This window comes from Mesocricetus auratus, unplaced genomic scaffold, assembly GCF_017639785.1.
Source record: "Mesocricetus auratus isolate SY011 unplaced genomic scaffold, BCM_Maur_2.0 Super-Scaffold_2245, whole genome shotgun sequence".
NCBI lineage: Eukaryota > Metazoa > Chordata > Mammalia > Rodentia > Cricetidae > Mesocricetus > Mesocricetus auratus.
The window spans coordinates 43,632,917-43,655,011 of NW_024429180.1; the positions used below are offsets into that span (position 1 = coordinate 43,632,917).

General features: G+C 38.1%; 1 protein-coding gene across 1 annotated transcript in view; it reads left to right on the top strand.

Annotated features, from left to right (window-relative positions):
• Positions 1-22,095, top strand: part of Dnajc15 (DnaJ heat shock protein family (Hsp40) member C15) — a 49,327-nt gene that overhangs the window by 4,623 nt on the left and 22,609 nt on the right. Inside the window, exons 2-3 of the mRNA XM_040757955.1 lie at positions 8,698-8,749; positions 12,782-12,855. Coding sequence (XP_040613889.1) covers positions 8,698-8,749; positions 12,782-12,855 — 126 coding nt within the window. The remainder of the gene's footprint in view (positions 1-8,697; positions 8,750-12,781; positions 12,856-22,095) is intronic.

Here is a 22,095-nt window from a genome sequence, read left to right on the forward strand (position 1 = left end):
GTGTTCTAGGCTCTGCAACTTTGTTATGACTACTGTTTTATGGGGGGTATTTATAAAACTGGATCCAGTTCAGTTGCCCAGTTAAGGACAGATCTGTTAATGCTGCCCTGTTTTCATTCTCTGAATGCATACTTAATGGAGTCTTACTTTATTAGTTGTGTAAGATGACTAGTCTAAATGCTGTAGTAAGTCTAAAGTCAAATCAGAGACGAATTTTGCACTCAGGAGACTTGCTCAGTCCCCAAGCCGGAGAAGTCCTCAGCAGTAGTGATCCTGTCTGATGCCCTTTGACCCTGCCCCTAGAGCCAAGCCATGATAGAGCACTTGTAGAGTCTTTGCTTTCTCAAGGACAGGTTAGTGAGGAGCTGAGCCAGTGGAATGAGAGGCTTTCCTTGAGTTCAGACCCATCGTTTCTAGTTTAGAAAATCGAAATGTCTATAGAAAAGTGAGTGAGTGAGTGAGCCAGTCTGAGCAAGGGGGAGAAAGAGTTAACTGACTTCATTTAGACTTTCCTTCTCAATTGGAGAAGTCTTGTATTCTTCGATTGTTAGGATTATTCTCATTTTTAAGTCTCAGTAAAAAGTATTTCTAACAGTAAGGTTATTGCTTATATTTTCTCACTATGGTAAGTATTTTTGACTATGAGATTTTTATAGATGGTTACTTTAGGTACTTTCAGTGTAAGTTCACTTTTAGCTACTATAAGTTCTTTTCCCTGATTTTGTTTGCCCTAGAAACATTTTTATACAATCTTCTCAATGAAGTTCTTTTATAGCAAAAATTTTCACTTCTCTCTACTGCCTCCATAATATTAGAATACTAGTGAGATGTGTGCAGGTGTGTGTGTGTGTGTGTGTGTGTGTGTATGTGTGCGTGTGCCTGTGTGAGCATGCATGTGTAAATGATTCATTTGTATTTCTTGTGTGTGCCTCTGTTTTGTCTGAGTGTCTGTGGAGGTCAGAAGAGCAACTCAGATCCCCTGGATTACAAGTAAGCCTCCAAACTTGGATGTTGGGAACAGAACTTGGATCCTCTGGAAGAGCAATAAACATTCTTAACCCCTAAGCCATCTCTGCAGCCCTGGTATTTCAGTTCTTATTCATTGTCTAAATAGTTAAGGAGGAAGTAAATGACCATTTAATGAATGTCTGCTATGCACCGGACACTGAGATAGTGTTTTACCGTAAAACACTATCTCCTTGGAGTTTCATGCTGTTTTCTATTATTTTACACAGAAGAAAGTTGAAACTTAAAGAGGTTAATTAAGTCTGTCAAGGTTACACTGATGGTAAGTGGTAGGAAACCAGTCCTTTTTGCTATAGAACACTGCCATTCCACCATTTTGATAAAGGAGATGGATGAAGTCTATAGTTCCAAGAAGTGATTTGTAGCCTTGGCTTTTGTGATAATTTTCAGGGTCTTCAGATGAATCTAGATATGTTTATAAATTCCTAAGCTTCAAGGCTGATTGGTTTGAGTTCTCCTTAGCTCAGAGGAAGGATGGATGATATCTAATGAAAATTGTAAGCTGTGAATACAGTCAGTCTAAGTGATTGTTGCCTTACAGTGAAGTAGATACTGGGAAGAGAGTAGAGGAGTATCTCCCAAGTATGGAGAAATAAGAAAAGCTACAAAATGCTGCTATAGGTAAGCTATTTAACGTGTTTGATTCTTATGATGAAATTACCCTCAAGACATGGAGTTCCACTTTGTATTCTCTAGCATCAAGAGATTATTCAGTGGGCTGCTCCCTGGCTTTTCAGACTTGAGCTGTTGGTTAACAGACTTTTGCTGGGCGAAGTGGTGGGCACCTTTGATCCCAGCACTCTGAGGCAGAGGCAGGCAAATCTCTAAGTTCAAAGCCAGTCAGAACAGCCAAGGCAACACAGAGACCCTGTCTCGGAAAAAAAAAAAAGTGAAATGTATGTCTTTCATTACTGTTTCTGTACTGGCACTATGACACATTGCCACATGGAGCCAGCTGAAAAACATTTCAAGGAAGGATGAGTGCTGCTACTTCTAAATATATCAAACTTGATTCTGTCCTACCTATTGAGTATTGCAATGCACTTTGGGTGAAAGAGAAGGAAGATAACATTAAAGAGAATTATTGAGTGCTAGGGACATCGAAAACCAGTGCTAGTCTCTAGTTATAGTAGAAGATAGTATATTATAGGTTGTGTTTGAAAACGACCCAGTGATGAGTCGTCTAAGACATTTTATAAGTGTTTTGTGAATGGGCATTTGAGTCAGATAGGGGTGTTTGATTGTGAGTTCACCTTGGAAAGTAGTGACTATAATCTATTGAGTATGCTTTTCCTTTTAAGGAACATTAGGGTACGGATACAGATCTGCAGTTACGCTATCTGAGCTCTAATTCTAGTACAGACCACAGCTGCAGTTTACAAGATGTGGCTTTTCTGCTCTTCAGTGTCTTTCTTTGAAATGGGGCTTCAGCTGTGTTTCCTTTTTCTTTATAGCTCTAGATTGTTTGACACAGCCTATGAAGGTCATTGAAACTGAAACAGAAACTTTTTTCATAAAATGACCTTTTATACCAAAATTTCTGCATGTACTTTTTATCCCTTTCAAAATAAATAGAAATGAAAAATTTCCTCCAAAAGACAATAAATAGACTTATTGTGAGAAGTTTATAATTGTTATGGAGATGGGACACTATGGAGTAGGTGGCAAGGAGAAGGCTGATTTGAAGGTAGGTGTATTAGTAACCTTTTTTGTTTTTGTTTTTGTTTTGTTGGTATCACTGTGTAGTCCTTGGCTGGCCTGGGACTCATTATGTAGACAAGGTGGTCTCAACCCCAGAGATCTGGCCACCTCTTCCTTGAGAGTGACTGATTTAAAGGTTGTGGGTCACGATGCCTGTATCAGTAGCTTTTATGTTGCTGTGGTACAATCATGACAGAAACATCACAAGGGGCAAGAGTTCATGTTGGTTGATGGTTTCTCAGGGTTCAGCCCTGGTCATTTGGTCCTGTGTGCTTAGACAGAGTGTGTTGGTGGCAGGAACTTGTTAGTGGATAGAGAGATGTTCATTTGTTGGCCAACAGAGAAGCAGAGATGAGGCAGGATGTGGACCCGGATGGTGCACTTCCATGGACCCACTCCCTGTGACCTTTTCCTTCAGTTAGGGCTCACCACCAAATTTCCCCAAATCTCCCAAAATATTGCCACAAGCTAAGGGACCAATATGCAGAACACAAGTCTGTCAGGAACATTTCAGATTCAAACCACAGAAGTAGCAAAAGATTTTGGAACTTAGATCATGAATAGTTGAGATCTGCAAGTTCACAAAGTCACTGGACAAAAAGGAAAAAATTAATAAAAGTCAATGTAATAATAAAGTGACAAAAGAAACTGGGTGGGTGAAAAAGGTCCCTTTCTTCAAATTGTAATGACGCAAGGTGATAACAAGGTGAGGATAAACCCAAATCAGAATTCAGGACTAACAACATAATCGTTGTTCTCCTCTTGTCCCAACCTTGGCTCCACTATCTTTGAGTTTGTTTCTACTTTTCTGAGAAGGGCTCTGACTCAGAAGCAAAACTCTCAGATGCGTATCCCCCATCCTTCGTCTGCGTACCCATTCAGGAAATTACTCTTATTTAGTTGGTACGGTAGACTGAGAGTAAAAACGTGAACAAAGCCTGCTTCTTACTCTCCAGACAAAGACAGGTGTTACAATGTTGTCTGTTATCATAACGGAGAGTTAACAGAGAAGAGGAATTACAAAGCTGAAGCTCCGTGAATAGGGAAGAGTTTCAGAGTGGCATTGACTTCTTTAATGTTTGATGCTTACTTATCCTGCTACTAATACCAGAGATAGACAAAGTACCCAGACTCAGTCACCCACCCTGTAAAGGTAATCAGACACCAGTAGTTGTGAAAGCAGAAAGGAGCTTTCTTTGGTGTCCCATTAGGAGCTGCAGTCCTTGGTCTTCAGATTGTGTACAACAGTCTCAGGGTTGTGTGGTAAGAGAAGGGCAAGGATTGGGGTCTTCCGGGCTGTCACTGTTTGGTCTGGTCTATGTGATCATTATCTTAGGCTGTTACTCCAGGATGGGCCATGGAAAGTTCCAGCCCAAGTCTGCTGTTGATGGCGTGTCTCAGTCCTTTGCCTTCAGTGTTAGTCAGGCCTGCTATTCCTAGGATCTCAGTGGCGCTCAGAGAAAGGGAAAAGAAACAACATGGTTACACATGACAGTTCTGGACCTTCCATTACTAAGTGATAGTTTTGTGTTTCTCTTATTTAATAGAGAAGTGACCTCAGCATTGCTGGCAGTGTGGCCAGAGGAGGCCTCCATTCAGATGCAGCGGGGGTTTCGCTTGTGCTGCCAGAAAGATTTCAGAAGAAGTCAGTATGAAGCAAAGTTGAGGTACACATAACATGGACATCAGAGCAGTTTTGTATGTAATTTTGGAGGTTTGAAGTTGTATTTGTTCAAAAGGTAATCCACAGTTAAAGACTAAATAGGAACATGCCAATGCAATGCAGTTTCTAACTAAAAGGAAATTCCTCACTAATGACATAGTAAGATTATTGATGAGGGACATTTATAATGTGCTATCAAAATTTAAAAAGAACATGAATTTTAAAAATCTGAGGAATAGCAATTATTCTTATGTCATACAAGGAGGTCAAAACATATTTTGTGAACCAAAGAATGGCTTCTTAGTATTCTGAGTAAGGTTGCCTGTAACATCCCCAGAAAAAGGAGAACTGTTTCTGGGGACTGTTCATGGGCTCTGGGTGCAGTTCTTAGGGCGGTTTGGTCAGCTGGTCAGAATCCTTAAGGTTTATGTCAGAGATAGACATAAACCAGTTGCAGTGTGGGAGAGGGATCTAGGGGTCTTCTCTTCCTTTATGCCCCTTTGTTTTCCTTGTCATTTTATCCTGCTCAGTGTGATGGGGGCTCTCATCTCTCATTAAAAACCTGCAGATTTAGAGGAAGGGAGGAAGACTCCCCCAACCCCAGACCGTGTTGTGACCCTATGCACACATCACAAGGGATATGTATAAGAAATCTTGTGATATATTGTTTATGATCTAATAAAGCGTGCCTAGAGATGAGAATGAAAAGCTAGCTACAGCCATAGAAATGGGGCAGTGGGGCACACACCTTTAACCCCGGGACTCAGGAGACAGAGAGAGACAAATGAATCTCTGAGTTCAAGTCCACGCTAGGCTATATGAGAGTGAGTCAGTCTAAAAGAGAAACAGAGCTCACACCTTTAATCCTAGCACTAGAGAGAATATAAGGAGTTCAGTGCAGGCTCAGGCAGCAGTCTGAGATTTGGTGAGGAGCAGTGAAGTCTGGAGATGCAATCTGAGGTTCAGTGGATCGCCCCTTTGGTCTGAGCATTGGTGGAGGTGAGAACTCTCAAGTGGCTTGTCCCCTTTGCTTTTCTCATCTTCATCTTGAGCCACAGTATCTGTCTCTGGGTTTTATTTTTCTTGTTGCAAAATCTTTTTTTAAGCTCTTCAGCTTAACTACTTCCTGCCAACAAGTTAAAGAAATTGAAAGCTTTAATATTAGAAAAATATTATGTTCTATGCTTAATTATTGAGCTTGCACTATATGCAATGACAGGGGATAACAAAAAGAGGATGGATTACAACCTTGTGTTCTTAGAAATGATCTAGAACAACTTTTATCTACTCTGTGTCATAATCTAAGAATTGGAAGTGTCAGATACATAGACTTTTGAGACCTGTTAACAGTTAGTAGTACCCTTCCTTTATTCTCCTAAGAAACATTCCTGGCTCAAAGATCTAGGAAGCTCTACAGAGAAGTAGGCACCTTTGTAGGGTATAAGAGTAAAGGAAAACTAGTGTGTTTTAGAAGACATCTTTTGTTTTGGGGGTGTTTATAACATTTAAGAGATCATTTTATTCATCTGTATCTCCAGGCCTAGCAGTGTACCAGGTATGCAATAAGATTAAATGTTTATATATCAATTTGTGCCCAATAAATTAATCAAGAGTAACCCTAAAAGAGGACATAGGTTGGTGTAGAATTCTGCCTAGCATGAGTGAGACTCAGGGCTTGAACTCTGGAAGTCTGTATTAGTTAGGTTCTTTGGAGAAACAGAACAAAGTAATATGTGCATTTACTTATTTATTTCAAGGAATTGGTATGTATTTAGTGGCTGGCCAGTCTAAAATTTATAGGTCAGGACCCAGGCAGAAAACTTTAATGCAGGAATTCAATTTTTATTTGTTGTTTGTTTTTATGTTCTCTCAGGGGTTGAACCAAAGACCTATGTGAAAACTCAGTAGTAGGCAAGTACCTACAGCCGGGAGTTGCCTCCAGCTCTGCCTTACTACCTCAGACCTGATTCTTCCTCAGGGAAACCTTAAACTTTGTTTAAGTTGATTGGTTGAGGCCTTCGTAGATAGTCTTTAACTGACAGTAAGCGTTGACCAAATCTACAAAATACCTCTACAGCAGCTCCAAGGCTAACCCACTGGTATAATCTAGCCAAGTCAACACATGAACTGTGCCATCACTGTTTATTTGGGTTAAGAATGGACCTGAAGCAGATTGCAGCTTGGTTGGCACACCCCTTGCAGCTCTGTCTCCAATGCTCCCAGGACTGGTTTGTTACTAGAGCAAGATTTTCCACTCCATACATTTATTCACGTTACAGTTTAATGTGAGCAAAGAGCTTTTTATGTTACTAGGAGAAAGTGCAGGCAAGACTCACAACATTATTTTGAATAAAGCCAAAGTAGTATTTAAAAGATTATTCCCAAGAAATCACTATGTTAAGGAGCTTTGAGTTTTGGCAAATTTCATTCATTATGTTGAGGAGTGGAATACAACTCACTTGGGTTGAGCCTAAGAGCTCTTTCCTGTGTTTGGCTTTTGATTTTGTTACATTGTTTTTCCCCCTCCCTAATTTACTCATTAATATTATTGTAGAATTTAATGCTTGCCTTTGATTTAAAAGAAATTAAGTGGCTTAAAAGCGGAGCAAGTAGCAAATAGAACTATGCCCTAGCATTGTCTCTCTTTGAGACATTCGTGTGTGTGTGTGTGTGTGTGTGTGCGCGCGCGCGCGCGCGCACTTGCACACACACTTGTGAGCATGGCTCATGAGCATGTGTTGTGGCAATGAAACAACATTGCTGATGGCTGAGTATGTTAATGTGGATTGACCAGTTTAGACTTGAAACTCATGCAGCTTGGATATTTCAGGTAAGGTAATTGTAAAAGTTCTCCCAAATGTCATTTTAAGGTCTGACGTTTTGTGTGACTATAAACACTCCCCCTCCATTTTATTTTTGAGATGGTAGGAATGGATCCCAAGGCCTCCCACAGGCTACCATGCTTCCTACCTCTGAGTTACACTCAGCACAGGACCCTCTCTCCCTCCTTCCTTCCTTCCTTCCTTGGGAGCACTCCTATAATATCTCTCCCCAAATCCTGCTGATGTGTCAGTAGCCGTTGTTATTTCCTTTCCATATTTTCCCTTTTACTTGGTGGTGTTTGAATTCAGAAAGCTTTCTTTGTGGAAATTGAACCAAATAATAAAACAGTATAAAACACTGAGTTCAGCAAAAGTGATTTGCTTGCGATTAACCCTTGAGAATTGAGTCCCTGGCAGATAACAAAGAATGTTTGTGCTTGATCCTGCTCATTCTTCTTTTCCCTCCCTTCAACCAAGTGTTAATGCATTCCTGTACAATTTATCTTATTCATCATGTTTTTTTTAAAGGAAGCCCAAAGAGAGCTCATCAGATTTCCTACTTGAAAGCTTTTAATCTGGCCCTTCAGCAAAAGGCAATTTCATTTTTTGTAGTCGTTCCAGACAGCAACTTTGACATTCTAGATTTTTCTTTCATAGACCACATACAATACCAGAAAATCTTTTTATCTTCAAAATATAGAAATCTAGAAGCTTAACATTTTCATCACTAATCACCCATTATTTTTCTTGGATTTATTTTAATATGCTTCTGATTCATTTGTATGCCTCTGTTTTTGACCCTGTATAATTTTGGTTTTTTTTCAACATGACAAATAGAGATCCTTAGAATTCTATGATAATATCAGAACTCTGTTGGAAACAGTGATGTCTTATCATTCACAAGAAAGCTGAAGTCCCGATGTTCCCTGCAAGGCCCTCCATGGGGTGCCCAGCCTATAGGATATGTGTAGGTTAGCCCCCCAAAAAATTATAAACTTGCTAAATTATAAGGTTTTGAGTTTTTTGTTGTTGTTTTATAACTTGATTACATGGTACTTGAATGTGAACTTTACTAACACTATCATGTCACGATGTCCAAAGGTTGGAACATGTGTATGACACCTGACCTAACTTAATTCTTTATTCCTTTTCTCTGTATATTCTGTGCATGTTTGTTTCTTATACCAGTCCCTGCCTACAGCACTCTGTGAGTCTGAGGCCAGCCTACAGAGCAAGTTCCAGGACAGCCAGAACTACACATAGAGAAACTTTGTCTTGGAAAACCAAAGGGGGGGGGATGATAAGAAAGAAAATTAGCCAATAAAGCAAGCAGCATATAATCCCATAGACAGTGCAGATTTCTAAGTTGTATTCTTCATAATAGCACTTGGAGGAAATGTATCTAATGCAATTATCATTGTTACTAAGGTGGTTTACTTTCATAGACTCATGTGCACAACTATAACTGATGTTTTCCCTCTGCAGGGAAGAAGGCTGATAGCTGTAGGACTAGGTGTTGCAGCTGTTGCATTTGCAGGTACGTTGTTTGCTTTTCAGACATAATACATCCCACCAATTGTAGTTACTTAGCAGCAATCAGTCAAGCAAAATGTCGTAAGCGTTATAGTAAAACAAAAACATATTGGTCAGTGAGCTAAGATAGCTAGCTGCATAATGGTTGATATTCCTGGCATGTTCTTTTCCAGTTTTTTACAGTGTACAGCAACAAGAAACGTGTAGAATGGGCTGATGAAATGGCTCAGTGGCTAAAGCACTTGATAAGCAAGTCTGAAAATCCAAGTTCAGACGCCCCAAACACATGCACAGGTGTGACGCAGTGGCCCATGTAATCCCAGTGCACAGTGGAAGGCTGAGGCAAGAGGGTCCCTAGAAACTCCTGGGCAGCTAGCTTGGCATAGACAACGGTTAACAGCAAAAAGATTCTGTCTCAAACTAGGTCAAAACTGAGGCCCAGTGTCCTAGGTTACCCTCTGACCGTGTCATGCCCACTGTGGTAGACAGTAAATAATAAGAAAGCCTGCTGGAAAGATGGCTCAGTTTAGAGCTATTGCTTTTCTTCCAGAAAGCACCCATATCAGGCAGTTCACAGCTGCCTCAAATGCCACCTCCAGATGAGCCAACGCCTTTCGGCTTTTACAGACACCTGCCCACAAATACACATGCATACACCTAAATAAATAAAAAAGTAAACCTTAAAAAGACAAGAACAAGCCTTGTGTTTAATTTATTGCTATTAGCTGATCATGTGTTTGTGTACTCTATGGTGTGTGAGTCTGGGCAGGAATGTGCAGATGACAACTTTAGGGAATCAGTTCTCTCTACCACAGAGGTTACCAGGATGGAATTCAGGTTTTCAGTCTTGAACAAGTACTCTTACCCCCTAGCCATCTCTGATCCTAAAATCTTCAATACAATACAATACAATACAATACAATACAGTACAGTACAGTACAGTACAGTACAATACAATACAAATAATGGAGGTTCTTTTTTTTTATTAATATTTTTTTTATTTTCCATTTTAAATTTAGATAAGAAACAAGGTTGCTTCACAAGTCAGTACGAGGTCCCTCTCCCTTTCCCTCCCCTCCTCCCGTGCCCTCCCCCCATCCCCCCCCCGTTATCCCCTCATTCCCCCAGGGAGGGTGAGGCCCTCCATGGGGTGTCCATAGTCTGTCATTTCATATAGGGCAGGGCCTAGACCCTTCCCCAAGAGTTCAGGGTGAGAGTGCACCTCACATTGTTCTATGGGAGTCCAGAGACCGTGTGTATACTTGGGATGGGTACTGATCTGCTGTCCAAGGCTCAATAGATTACCTAGGCCTCCTCATTGACACCCAGATTCAGGGGGTCTTGATCAGTCCCATGCTGGATTCCCAGGCTGATGCCTGGGATTCAAGAGTTAACCTTTGTCTGGTCAGCTGTTTCTGGGGGTTCAACCAGCCCAGTCTTAATCCCTTTGATCATCAGTCCAATGGAGGTTCTTTTATGCTGTTTTATTTGTGTGGATTTATACATTTCAGCCACCATTTCCTTCTGATGGACATAGCTAGTCCTTGACTACTTAGTTATCTTCTACCATAAAATATAGATTTTGTTTGTTTATTTCTTTGTTTGTAAACTCAGGAGAGTTTACAACTTTAAATTACATAGCTATTCCCATACTAAATGTTAATCTGAGAATATTTCCTTGTGTTAGTTTCATTTGTTGTTGCCTTGATAAACAACTTAGAGAAGAGAGGGCTTGTTGTAGTCCAGATTTCAAGTTGCAATTACCATAGCAGGGAAATCAAGATGCCAGGATCTTAAATCAGGTGTTCACATCCTTAGTCAAAACAGAAAGAGAATTAATGCACTCATGCTTGTCCTCAACAGTCTTTCTCCACTCAGTTCAGGACTCTGCCTAGGAAATGGTGCTTCCCATAGTGGGCAGTCTTCTCACATCAGTTAACATAATGAAGACAGTTTCCCAATAGACGTAACTGTAGGCTAACCTGATCTAAGATGGTCCTTTATTAAAACTCTATTTTAGACTGTGTCAAGTTGACAATTAAAATTAAATATTATACTATGTTATTAAAATTTTGTTTCTGAATTCTGTATGTTTGATTATACTAATTGCATTTTTCTTTTGATAAAGCTGCATTCTGTTGTGGTGTCATATTTTTAAGTTCTAATAGAAAATGACAGTTTTATTTGGTTCTATACAGTATTTAATTTTACACAGTTCTCATTGAAAACAATCAAAATTTAAAAATCAACAAGACCTATGATTCACACCCTTTAGATCTTTTTTTGCCAGCAGGCTTTGCACCAATTTCATAACTATAATTAACTTCTTCTGAGCTTTCATGAGAAAAAGATAATGTTTTTAAAGAAATTCTGACATAAAAAACATAAACCAATTTTAGTACTATTATAGGATACACATAATTATAAATTCAATTGTTTTTCATTTTAATCTAGAAAAATGTATTTTATCTGCTTTTCTTTTAGACAATGACAAAAATATCCATGTATATTTTATATAGAAAAAAATTCATGTTACAAATTAGAATAGTAGAACTTGCCCAGAACCAAATAAAACTGAGTAAAAGAACTTAGGAGAAGCTATGCTTGCTATACTTCCATTTATGACAGCTAGATGTAGTTTATGTTTCAATGAATCCTCAGATATCAGTTCCTCAAGCCTTTATGTGTTTTTGTTTGTTTGTTTCACTAAGGCAGAAATTTGGTTGCTCTGCCTGGTTGTGGTTGTGCAGAATTTTGAGGTGATTTCAAAGTGATGTTTTATGTACGTAATCAAGGGGTAAACTATCCTGAAAGATCTAGGTGTTAAGCTTTCCCACTGGGATTGGGTTTGTGGTGTCTTACACAGTTTTCTAGCAAAACTTAGTGAGAAAGGCATGAGCAGAATGTGTGTGCTGATGTCACTCTTGTGTGAAGCCCACAGAATGACTTTAGGATCTGGTTTGCTTGAGATTCTGTCAACACAAAGGAGTATTAGATTTTAATACTTCTTCCAAAAACTCAGATATATTTTAAAGCATATTCTTAAACTCCTATTCTTAAAGTTATGCATCTTTAATAAATTTATAGGGAATCTCTGGCAAAGACCAGTTTAGCAATTTTGATTTAACATCTATCAATTCCTGTCACAGAGGTTTTGTTTTTTTGTTTGTTTATTTGTTTTCTGTTTCTCTAAGCATAATGTTATTTGGGTTTACATTTCCTAATCAACTTTTACTTTTTAATGATCAAATTAGAGACATTTACTCCAGTATGATTCTTGAGATTGTGGAAATGGAAGTCTGAATCATCATTTTAACACTGTCAATTTCAATAGTAATTGTCGTTTATAAAATATCAACTTGAAGATAATTTCCAAACTCATTTCAGGCACCTTGGAGATAGGAGTGATATTAAGTTTTATGGATGAAAAATCACTAGACTCTGGCCATTTCTAAATGGGATTAAATCTTTAAGCAACGGAAAAATAAAAATAAGATTTTAGTGAAAGTAAGACCCAAAGTGGGTAAACAGATAGTTAAATCTAAGAAATGGCTTCACATGTGGTTGTTTCTGACTCTGCAGGTTACTCTACTAAATGCACTCTGTATCATGTGTCTTAAGAAGTGTTTGTTTTCTGTGTATTTCAGTGTGGTTACCATCATAAATGGCAATATAATTAATCATTTAGTATCATAAGTGACTATTATTATATCTTCTTCTAGAGAGTTTATTGTGGAAAGAGTATTAAGGTGATAATGTATTCTGTAACTTTGTATAGGTGTAAAATATACACATAAACACTGAAAATTTCTAATTTTATTATCACGAACTAGAACTTGTTACATGTGTTGGCTATGATAATATTAAAGTCAAAGTCTCTCTATTTCATAAGTTAGAAGTTTAAAAATAGTAGGTCTTTTTGATAAAATTTGAAATAGTATTTATATCAATAAGTGATATATGATAAGCACCTTAAGATTAAAGATTGACATTGATTATGAGAAATATATTAGTATTTGCTCTGTTTACTGTTTAGGTCGCTATGCATTTCAAATGTGGAAACCTCTAGAACAAGTAATCACAGAAACAGCAAGGAAGATTTCATCACCTGTAAGTTAATGGGGCTGTAATTAGAGAACTTTTCGATGTTTGTCATACTTGGAAGCAACTCAGAGCATGTCCTAGGCTTCCCACCTAGAAGTTGAGAAGAAGTACAAGTTCAACTCACATCATTTATGAGTCTGTCTAGTCTATGCATTTGGTTTAAGTTTCTTAGTCCCATGATTTTTATGCATGGACTTCTATTTCTGGTTTTGATGACTGTTACACTCTACCTAGTTTTGGATTGACTGCTAGGTGACTTACTGTCTATTCTGTTGTTTTGAAGGAGGGTCTCATGAATCCTGGACTGGCATGAACGCTTAGCTCCTCTTGCTCCCGTCTCCCAAGTATCTGACTATAGACATGCACCACCACACCTAGCCTCTTTGGATTTCTGCTTTTTGAGATAGCATCTCACTATTTAGCCAATGTTGACTTTGAACTTCTTGATCCTCCAGCAAGTATTGAGATTACAGGCATGTGCCACCACACCTATCTTATTTTTCCTTTCTAAGTAATACTATTTATTCAATAAACATTTAGTGATCTCCCTCTGCCAGGAGATTGAGTAAAACAGACAAAGCCTCTGCCCTAGTAGATCTTATGCAGAATGTATTTCAGCTTGAAATTTGAAACTAGTCCCCTCTGACACTGCACCTAACCATCTCAAACATACCATTGCAAACTCCACCATGAAATTCTATATAGGGCTATATGTGAAATATTTTTATAGATGTGTTATATTCATTTATGCTATGGAATATTTGTTTGATGCAAAGACATATTGCATTCTTTTATGTTGTATTTGTTTAACTCTTTGAAGCTGTGTTATTTTTCCTGTGTAAAACACCTGATTAGTCTAGCTGAACTTCAGGCCAATAACCAATCAGAAGAGGGATAGGCAGAAAGAATAAGAAGGATGAGAAGAGAGAAGGAGTGAGAAAAGAAGAAGGGAGGAGAAAGAGAGAAGGATGCCAGGGCCAGCCATCCAGCCACCCAGCCAGACATGGAGTAAAAAGTAAAGAAACATATATAGACTAGAGAAAGGTAAAAGCCCAGAGGCAAACGGTAGTGGGATAATGCAAGTTAAGAAAAGCTGACTAGAAACAAGCCAAGCTAAGCCCAGGCATTCAAAAGTAAGAAGAAGCCTTGATGGATTTATTTGGGAGCTGGGTGAGCAGAATTCTAGATATTCTTACAAACTTAAAAGAAGTGCAGAATGAATGAAAATAGGTATTAAGAAGCTGCAGTGTATATGTTGGGAGCTGGAGAGATAAGTCAGTAGTTAAGAGACTGGCTGCTCTTCCAGAGGCCTTGGGTTGAATTGCCAGGATCCACATGACAGCTCACAACTGTTTGTGGCTCCAGTTCTAGGGGATTCAACACCCTCACACAGATACACAACAATGCACAGGAAAAAATAATAAATAAAATCATTTTAATAATAAAAATTAATAAAACATTTTTTAAAAAAGCTACAGTGAATTACAGTTTGTGATCACTGAAGAATACACAGTGAATATTCACCAAATCACTGTAGTGTAAGCATTGACTTTTGGAAAATAGAAGCAGATCTGAATTCGATCAGCTTGATTTGTAGAAATCTGAGAGTGAATGACTTGTTTTAGCAAAGACATTACAGGCCTGTGGGGCTTAGTTAATGACAATCCTCCCAAAGGATGACATAATGACAAGTAATTCAGCCCATGTTCAAAGGAACGCAAGAATTTTTTCTAAAATTGGCGAATCCTTGTCTGTGACAACAGAGTATAGGTTGTTTTCTGTTTCCCAGTTATACTTGATTTGACTAACATTGATAGCTAGATATTCAGCATTTGTTCATTCACTGTTTGTCTGCTACAAGGCAGATATTGAAGGCAGTGGAATATACTCATAGACCAAAGATACTTATCTCTAGAAGCTTATGTTTTGCATTTTAGTACAGTTATACAATTTAAAACATGAAGGTATATCATTTCTAAAATCGCCAAGTATCGTTAAGAATTGTAAACCAGGATAAGAAACAAGAACACTAGGAGAAAGACCTTTATGTTGCCAGACAAAGCCTTTTAGGGGATAAGGACATGGAGCAGATGGGAATTTAAAGGAAGTCTTTCAGGGGATGAGGACATAGACCATGTAAGAATTTGAAGGAAGTCTTTCAGATGAGGACATGGACTGTGTAAGCATCTCAAGGAAGAGTGTTCGAGGCAGTAGGAGCACTGAGGTCCCAAGCTGGGGTGGGGTAGCAGTAGGCATAATTCTAGAAGTGTCTGAAGGGAAACCAGCTCAGCCTAGGTCTCTTAGGGCCTATAGACCATGACAGTCACCTCTCATTTCTTTCTGGGTATGGAAGATTTTGAACAGGAGAAAGGACAATGTGACATGCATTTTTTAAGGTTATCATTCATCCTGCCAACTGCTTAGAGTGTAGACCAGAGTTAGCCAGAGCAAGAGCTCTGAAGACAGTTGAAAAGGAATGGTGATAGGTGATTGGGATGTGAAATGGAAAGTGTGATAGGGTTCATTGCATGCATGCTGTCTTTGTCTTTCCATGTGTGTCCCTTGTACCTGGAGACAAATTTAGAAACTGCTTTGCTTCTGTTATGGTGATTATCTGTAAATATATGTATATCATAAAGAGAAAACCTTCAAACTTTATGGGGCACTGTATTAATGTTGCAAAAAGAAGAGAGAGGGGCTTTGAGAATATTTTTACCATTGCACTGCTTAGTAGAGGCCTACACAGGGCAGGCTAGTTGGTAGTGGGCATGTTGCAAGACCTTTCCTAAGGAGAGGGAAGTGAGTGATTTCCTTGTGATGCTTTTTTTTTTTTTGATAAATCTAGCTTTTTCTTTTTTAAACAAAATGTGATTATAGCTTGTAGGGAAACAGTTTAGAATATCTTAATCATGATCATCTTCAAGAATAAGTCTCTACATATTAACCACTCCAGAGAAACTGAAACGTGAAGTGTGTGCATAGCTTCTCTTTACTCTAACGAGTCCCAGATGCCACACTTTATAAATGCAGTGTTACAGGATTTGATAAGTATTAATTTTTGAACCAAGTTGGGTTAGTAAAAGAATAGGAAGTATAATTGTATCCCACTATTTCATTCACAGGGCAGTGTCCAACAGGTCCAGTGGGTTTTCTGCTTATTGTTCTGTCTACTCTACTTTATCCAAGTTTTCCTGTCCTGTTCTTAAATCCCATTACTCTTAGTCATGTGTTTAAAATGTACTCTGTTGGAATGATGGTTGGAGTGAGCATTCATCTGTGGATGGTGAATATTTTCATTGTTTTTCTGCTAACAAGATTTGTGTTTCCCTCATAATTATTGTTAGTTAATTTTGACTCCTGGTTACTTGAAATACAGTGGTCCCAGCTTAACAGAAATATATGTCCCTACTGAGACTCAACCTTACTGCCTGCCCTCCTCGTCCCTTGTGTTCACAGTCAGAGTTCTTACTGGCAACCTAACTTTTACACCTGGAGATACCTGGTTTGTAATTTCCTGTCATTGTTTGATTTGGGGTTTCAGTTAATTTGTTTGTTTATTGATATCTTACCACTTATTTCACATGGATTCTTGATGAACTGTAACACTTGAAGATTCTCTTTTATTCTCTCATACGTCTTAATTTTTCTTTGATTATTTTTTCTCTGTTGATGCTCTATTTCTAGGATTTGTATTAGAACGATGATGGGCTTCTGCGTCTGTCCTTTAGTGTCTAGGTGTTTCATCTCATTTTTTTGTTCATGACTTTCTTCAACATTCTGCAATTCTTTCAGATGGTTTTGCAAATCACCAGGCTGATGGTTAGCTGTGGCCATCCTTTATGGTTTTTCGAGACAGGGTTTCTTTGTGTAGCTCTGGCTGTCCTCGAACTCATTCTGTAAATAGGGCTGGCCTTGAACTCACAGAGATCTTCCTGCCTCTGTCTCCCACTGGGCTTAAAAGCGTGCACCACCACTAGCCAGTCTTTAATACAGTTCATCTGAATTTTATACAAGAGAAATGTTTTAAAATGTATTTTATCTTTAATTACGTGTATGTATGTGGATTTGTCCATATATGAGTGCAGATACCTAAGGAATGAAAAGAGGGTGGTAGATTCCCTAGGACTGGGTTTATGGGCAGGTGTGAGCTATCTGACATGGGTCATCTGCAAGAACAGTGTGTGTCCTTAACTACTGGCCATTTCTTCAGCACTGTACTTACAAAGCTGTACTTTGTAAGAAGTCGTTTTCATTTCCTCATGGTAATGTATTTGTTTTCTTAGTCAGGGGAAAGTCACATGCTCTGAATCTTAGGCTCTGACTTAGAAGAGTATTGGAAGGGCCCTCTTTGCTGTTTATCATAGTAATTAAAAAAGAATTTAATGTTTTCTTCTTGGTTTCCTGGGGAGAGTTTATTTCTTCCTAGTGTTTTTATTTTTGTTTTGTTTTTCCTGATACTTGGTTGCTGTAATGGTTTTTCTGTATATGCAGTCTTTCATGTTTTTAGATATCAGTACTTGTGTAAACTTTTTGGCTTATGACTTATTTCTTATTTTCAAAGTCTGCTATGGATTTCTCTTATTAAAAATATTTACTTTCTCATTTCTAAAGCTCTTTGGGAGACAAAAGACCTTTATTATGCAGTCTTTATTTTGAACCATTGCCCTTTTGTTTGCTATCTAAATGTATAAATGAATGCTAATTAGTTCAACAAATGCCTAATTACTCCTAACTTAAGGATTGAGAGAGTCCTGAGTCATTTATCTTTTTCAAGGCTTTTAATTTTCTGTTTGTAAATTTGTGCTTTTATTGGAAGTCATCCTTCTGTGACTATGTAACTCAGATAGATAGGAATTTTATTTACCTAGCACTGTGAATGATAACCATTCTCACCTGGTTTTCTGGAGGATTGTTCCTGTTACTGACCTGAAATAACTAAGAGGTTTTGTTTAACTTGAATTAGTTTAGCTCTCCTTTGGTAACATGACACCATCATTTAATACTAATTTTGGAAAGCAATTAATGTGATTCCTGTTGTTGCCTCTTGGATAGACTAATACAAAATAATAACTTGTACATTCCAGGGTGTTTTCAATAGACAACATCATCTCTCTATCCTCCATTACATAATTATTACTTGTGCTAATATCATTGTCTTAGTTAGGTTAGGGCTTCTGTTGCTGTGAAGAGACACCATGACTACAGCAACTCTTTTTTTTAAATGAGCAATACATATTTCCTCACTCCTCTTCCCTCCTCCCCTCTCCTCTGCCACCCTCCTCCTTACCCCCGATGCTCCCAATTTACTTAGGAGATCTTGTCTTTTCCCCCTTCCTTGGTAGATCCATGCATGTCTCTCTTAGGGCCCCTTTCATTACTTAGGTTCTCTGGGGTTGTAGCATATAGGCTGGTTTTCTGTTGCTTATGTCTAATATCCACCTATGACTGAGTACATATTGTATTTGTCTTTTGGGGTATGGGTCACCTCACTCATGATGGCTTTTTCTAGTTCCATCCATTTGCCTGCAAATTTCAAGATGTCATTGTTTTTTCTTGCCGAGTAGTACTCCATTTCGTAAATCTACCACATTTTCCTTATCCATCATTCATCAGTTGAGGGACATCTAGGTTGTTTCCAGGCTCTGGCTATTACAAATAATGCTGCTATGAACATAGTTGAGGAAGTGTCCCCATGGTAAGGTGCATCCTTTGAGTATATGCCAAAGAGTGGTATCACTGGGTCTTGAGGTAGATTGATTTTCAGTTTTCTTAGAAACCGTCATACTGATTTCCAAAGTGGCTGAACAAATTTGCATTCCCATCAGCAGTGGAGAAGTGTTCCCCTTACTCCATATCCTCTCCAACATAAGCTGTCATCAGAGGGTTTTTTGTTTTTTGTTTTTTTTTTAATCTTGACCATTCTGACAGGTGTAAGATGGAATCTCAGATTTGTTTTGATTTGGATTTCTTTGATGACTAAGGATGTTGAGTATTTACTTAAGTGTCTTTTGGCCATTTAAGAGTCTTCTGTTGAGAGTTCTCTGTTGAGATCTGTACCCCATTTTTTTATTGGTTTATTTGGCCTTTTGATGTCTAGTTTCTTGTTCTTTGTATATTTTGGAGATCAGCCCTCTGGCAGATGTGGGGTTGGTAAAGATCTTTTCCCATTCTGTAGGCTGCTGTTTTTGTCTTGTTGACTGTGTCCTTTGCTTTACAGAAGGTTCTAAGTTTCAGGAGGTGCTATTTATTCATTGTTGCTCTCAATGTCTGTGCTTCTGGTGTTATATTTAGGAAATAAGTCTCCTGTGCCAATGCATTCAAGGCTACTTCCCACTTACTCTTGTCTGAGATTCAGTGTGCTTGGTTTTATGTTGAGGTCTTTGGTCCATTTGGACTTGAGTTTTGTACATGGAGATAGATAGTGGATCTATTTGCATCCTTCTACATGTCGACATCTAGTTATACTAGCACCATTTGTTAAGGATGCTTTCTTTTTTCCTTTTTTATAATTTTAGCTTCTTTGCCAAAAATCAGGTGTTCTTAGGTGTGTGGATTGATATCAGGGTCTTCAGTTAGATTCCATTGGTTCACTTGTGTGTTTTTATGCCAATTACAAGCTGTCTTCACTACTGTAGTAGAGTTTGAAGTCAGGTGTGGTGATGCCTCCAGAAGCTCCTTTATTGTGTAGGATTGTTTTGCTTATTCTTGGTTTTTTGTTTTTCCATATGAAGTTGAGTATTGTCCTTTTGAGGTATGTGAAGAATTTTGCACTGAATTTGTAGATTGCTTTTGATAAGATTGCCATTTTTACTATGTTGATCCTACCTATCCAAGAACATGGGAGATCTTTCCATTTTCTGATGTCTTCTTTAGTTTCTTTCTTCAAAGACTTAAAATTCTTTTCATACAGTTCTTTCACTTGTGTGATGAGTTACCCCAAAATATTTTATGTTATTTGTGGCCATTGTAACAGGTGTTGTATTCTCTGATTTCTTTCTCAACCTGTTTATCCTCTCAAATAGGAGGGCTACTGTTTTTTTTTTTTTTTTTTTTTTTTAGTTAATCTTGCATCCTACTATGTTACTGAAGGTGTTTGTCAGCTCTAGTAGTTCCCTGGTAGAATTTTTTGGGTCACTTTTGTATACTATAATATAATAAGCAAATAGCAAAAGTTTGACTTCTTCCTTTCCAATTTGTATCCCCTTGGTCTCCTTTTGTTGTCTTACTGCTCTAGCTAGAACTTTGAGTTCTATATTGAATAGATATAAAGAGAGTGGACAGCCTTGTCTTGTTCCTGATTTCAGTGGGATCACTTTGAGTTTCTCTCCATTTAGTTTGATGTTGGCTGTTGGGTTACTGTATATTGCCTTTATTGTGTTTAGGTATGTTCCTTGTATCCCTGCTCTCTGCAAGACCTTTATCATGAAGGGACACTTAATTTTGTCAATTTTTTTCAGCATCTAATGAGATGATTATGTGGTGTTTTTTTCTTTCCATTTGTATATGGTGGATTACATTGACAGATTTTCCTATGTTGGACCATCCCTGCATCTCTGGAATGAAGCCTAATTGGTCATGGTGAATGATTTTTCTTTTATGTTCTTGGATTCGATTTGCCAGTATTTTATTGAGTATTTTTGCATCACTGTTCACTAGGGAGATTGGTCTGTAGTTCTCTATCTTAGTTGTGTGTTTGTGGATCCCAGCCACTCTTAGAAAGGAAAATATTTAATTGTGGTGGCATGCTTACAGTTCAGAGGTTCAGTCCATTATTATATGGTGGGACATGGCAGTATGCAGGCAGACATTGTACTGGAGAAGTAGCTGAGAGTCCTACATATTGCAGGCAGCAGGAAGTGGTCTATCTCACTGGATGCGCCTTGAGCATATATGATACCTGCCTGTACAATGACATACTTCCTCCAGGAAGACCACACCTCTTAATGGAGGACATTTTCTTTCAAACTACCACAATCATGTTTATGGATTTAGACTTTTTTTTGATCCCAGTGTTTTCAGAGAATGGACTGCAGTATACAGTATCTTATCTTTTTATATTCCAAACAGTTCAGTGTTGATATATTTTATCAAGCCTGAGCTATCCTTTCAGTTATTTAGTATTAGAGGAGAAAGATACCAAATTACAGTTTTGTGCCTGCTCATAATATAAATAGTAATTTAAAGATAATAGATAAGTATATTGTACTAATATTTCAATAAAAATTGTCTAATATGAAAACCTAAATTTCGTGGTTTTAGAAGACAGGATTTTCTCTGAAGAAATTTGCCTATATTTTAGTAGTTGAGCAATACAAGCTTCTATTTTCTCCTGTCTGTTTTTCTCTGCGTTGACCCATGTGTTAAGTTTCTATGTGCAAAATGGTGTTCTTTTAGAAAGGTGTGATGACTTTTTATGCAAAGGTTTACTTACTTATAATAAAGGCAGTGTTGCAGGACATGAAGTTCTTGCAGATGCTAAATTCTGAGTAGACTTTTCTGCGGCCCCATTTCCACATAGTAAGAAATAAAAATAGCACAGATGCTAGTGTTTGCTTTTAAGGTTAGTGACTTGTGTTTGTAGAGGGAGTGACAGTTTGGGGAGCATCAGTTTATTTTATGCTGACTTAAAGTCTTAGAGCTCTCAAAGGTAGATGAAAACTCATAAATATCTTTCTCTGTAAAGAAAAAGTTTGTTGGCCTTAAACATGAATTAAGACCAAAATAAGAACAAACGTACTGCTGTAGAAATGATTGTCATAATCAACTCAAGTAACCAGCTTTCATTTGGGGATAAGGTTTGCATCTTGGAAAGATTTCGGTCTGCTAGGTTGGAAATGACATGACACTTAGAATAAGGCATGCTACTCCTCATGGCCCTGTTAGATTAGTGGATCAGTGTCTGTGGTAAATGGCAGCCCTTAACATGTCTTACTTATGGCGGTTACAACAAATAACCAGCATGGAGGGGGATATTGCATCTGCACTCAGCAGGTACACTTCTTTCTCTTGCCTTCATTCCTTAAATACAGTGTAGCCATTATTTGCATGGTATTAACATTGTTTTAGTGATCTACATGATTTGGCCTATACCAGGAAGATGAGGGCAGGGGCAGCTTATTTGCAGATATTATCTTGCCCTTTTATGTAACAGATGTGTACATCTAAGCATTTCAATACAATTGGATCTGGATACAATTCCTGATAAGTACTATAGTCAGTGACTATAGTTACTTATTATTCAATATG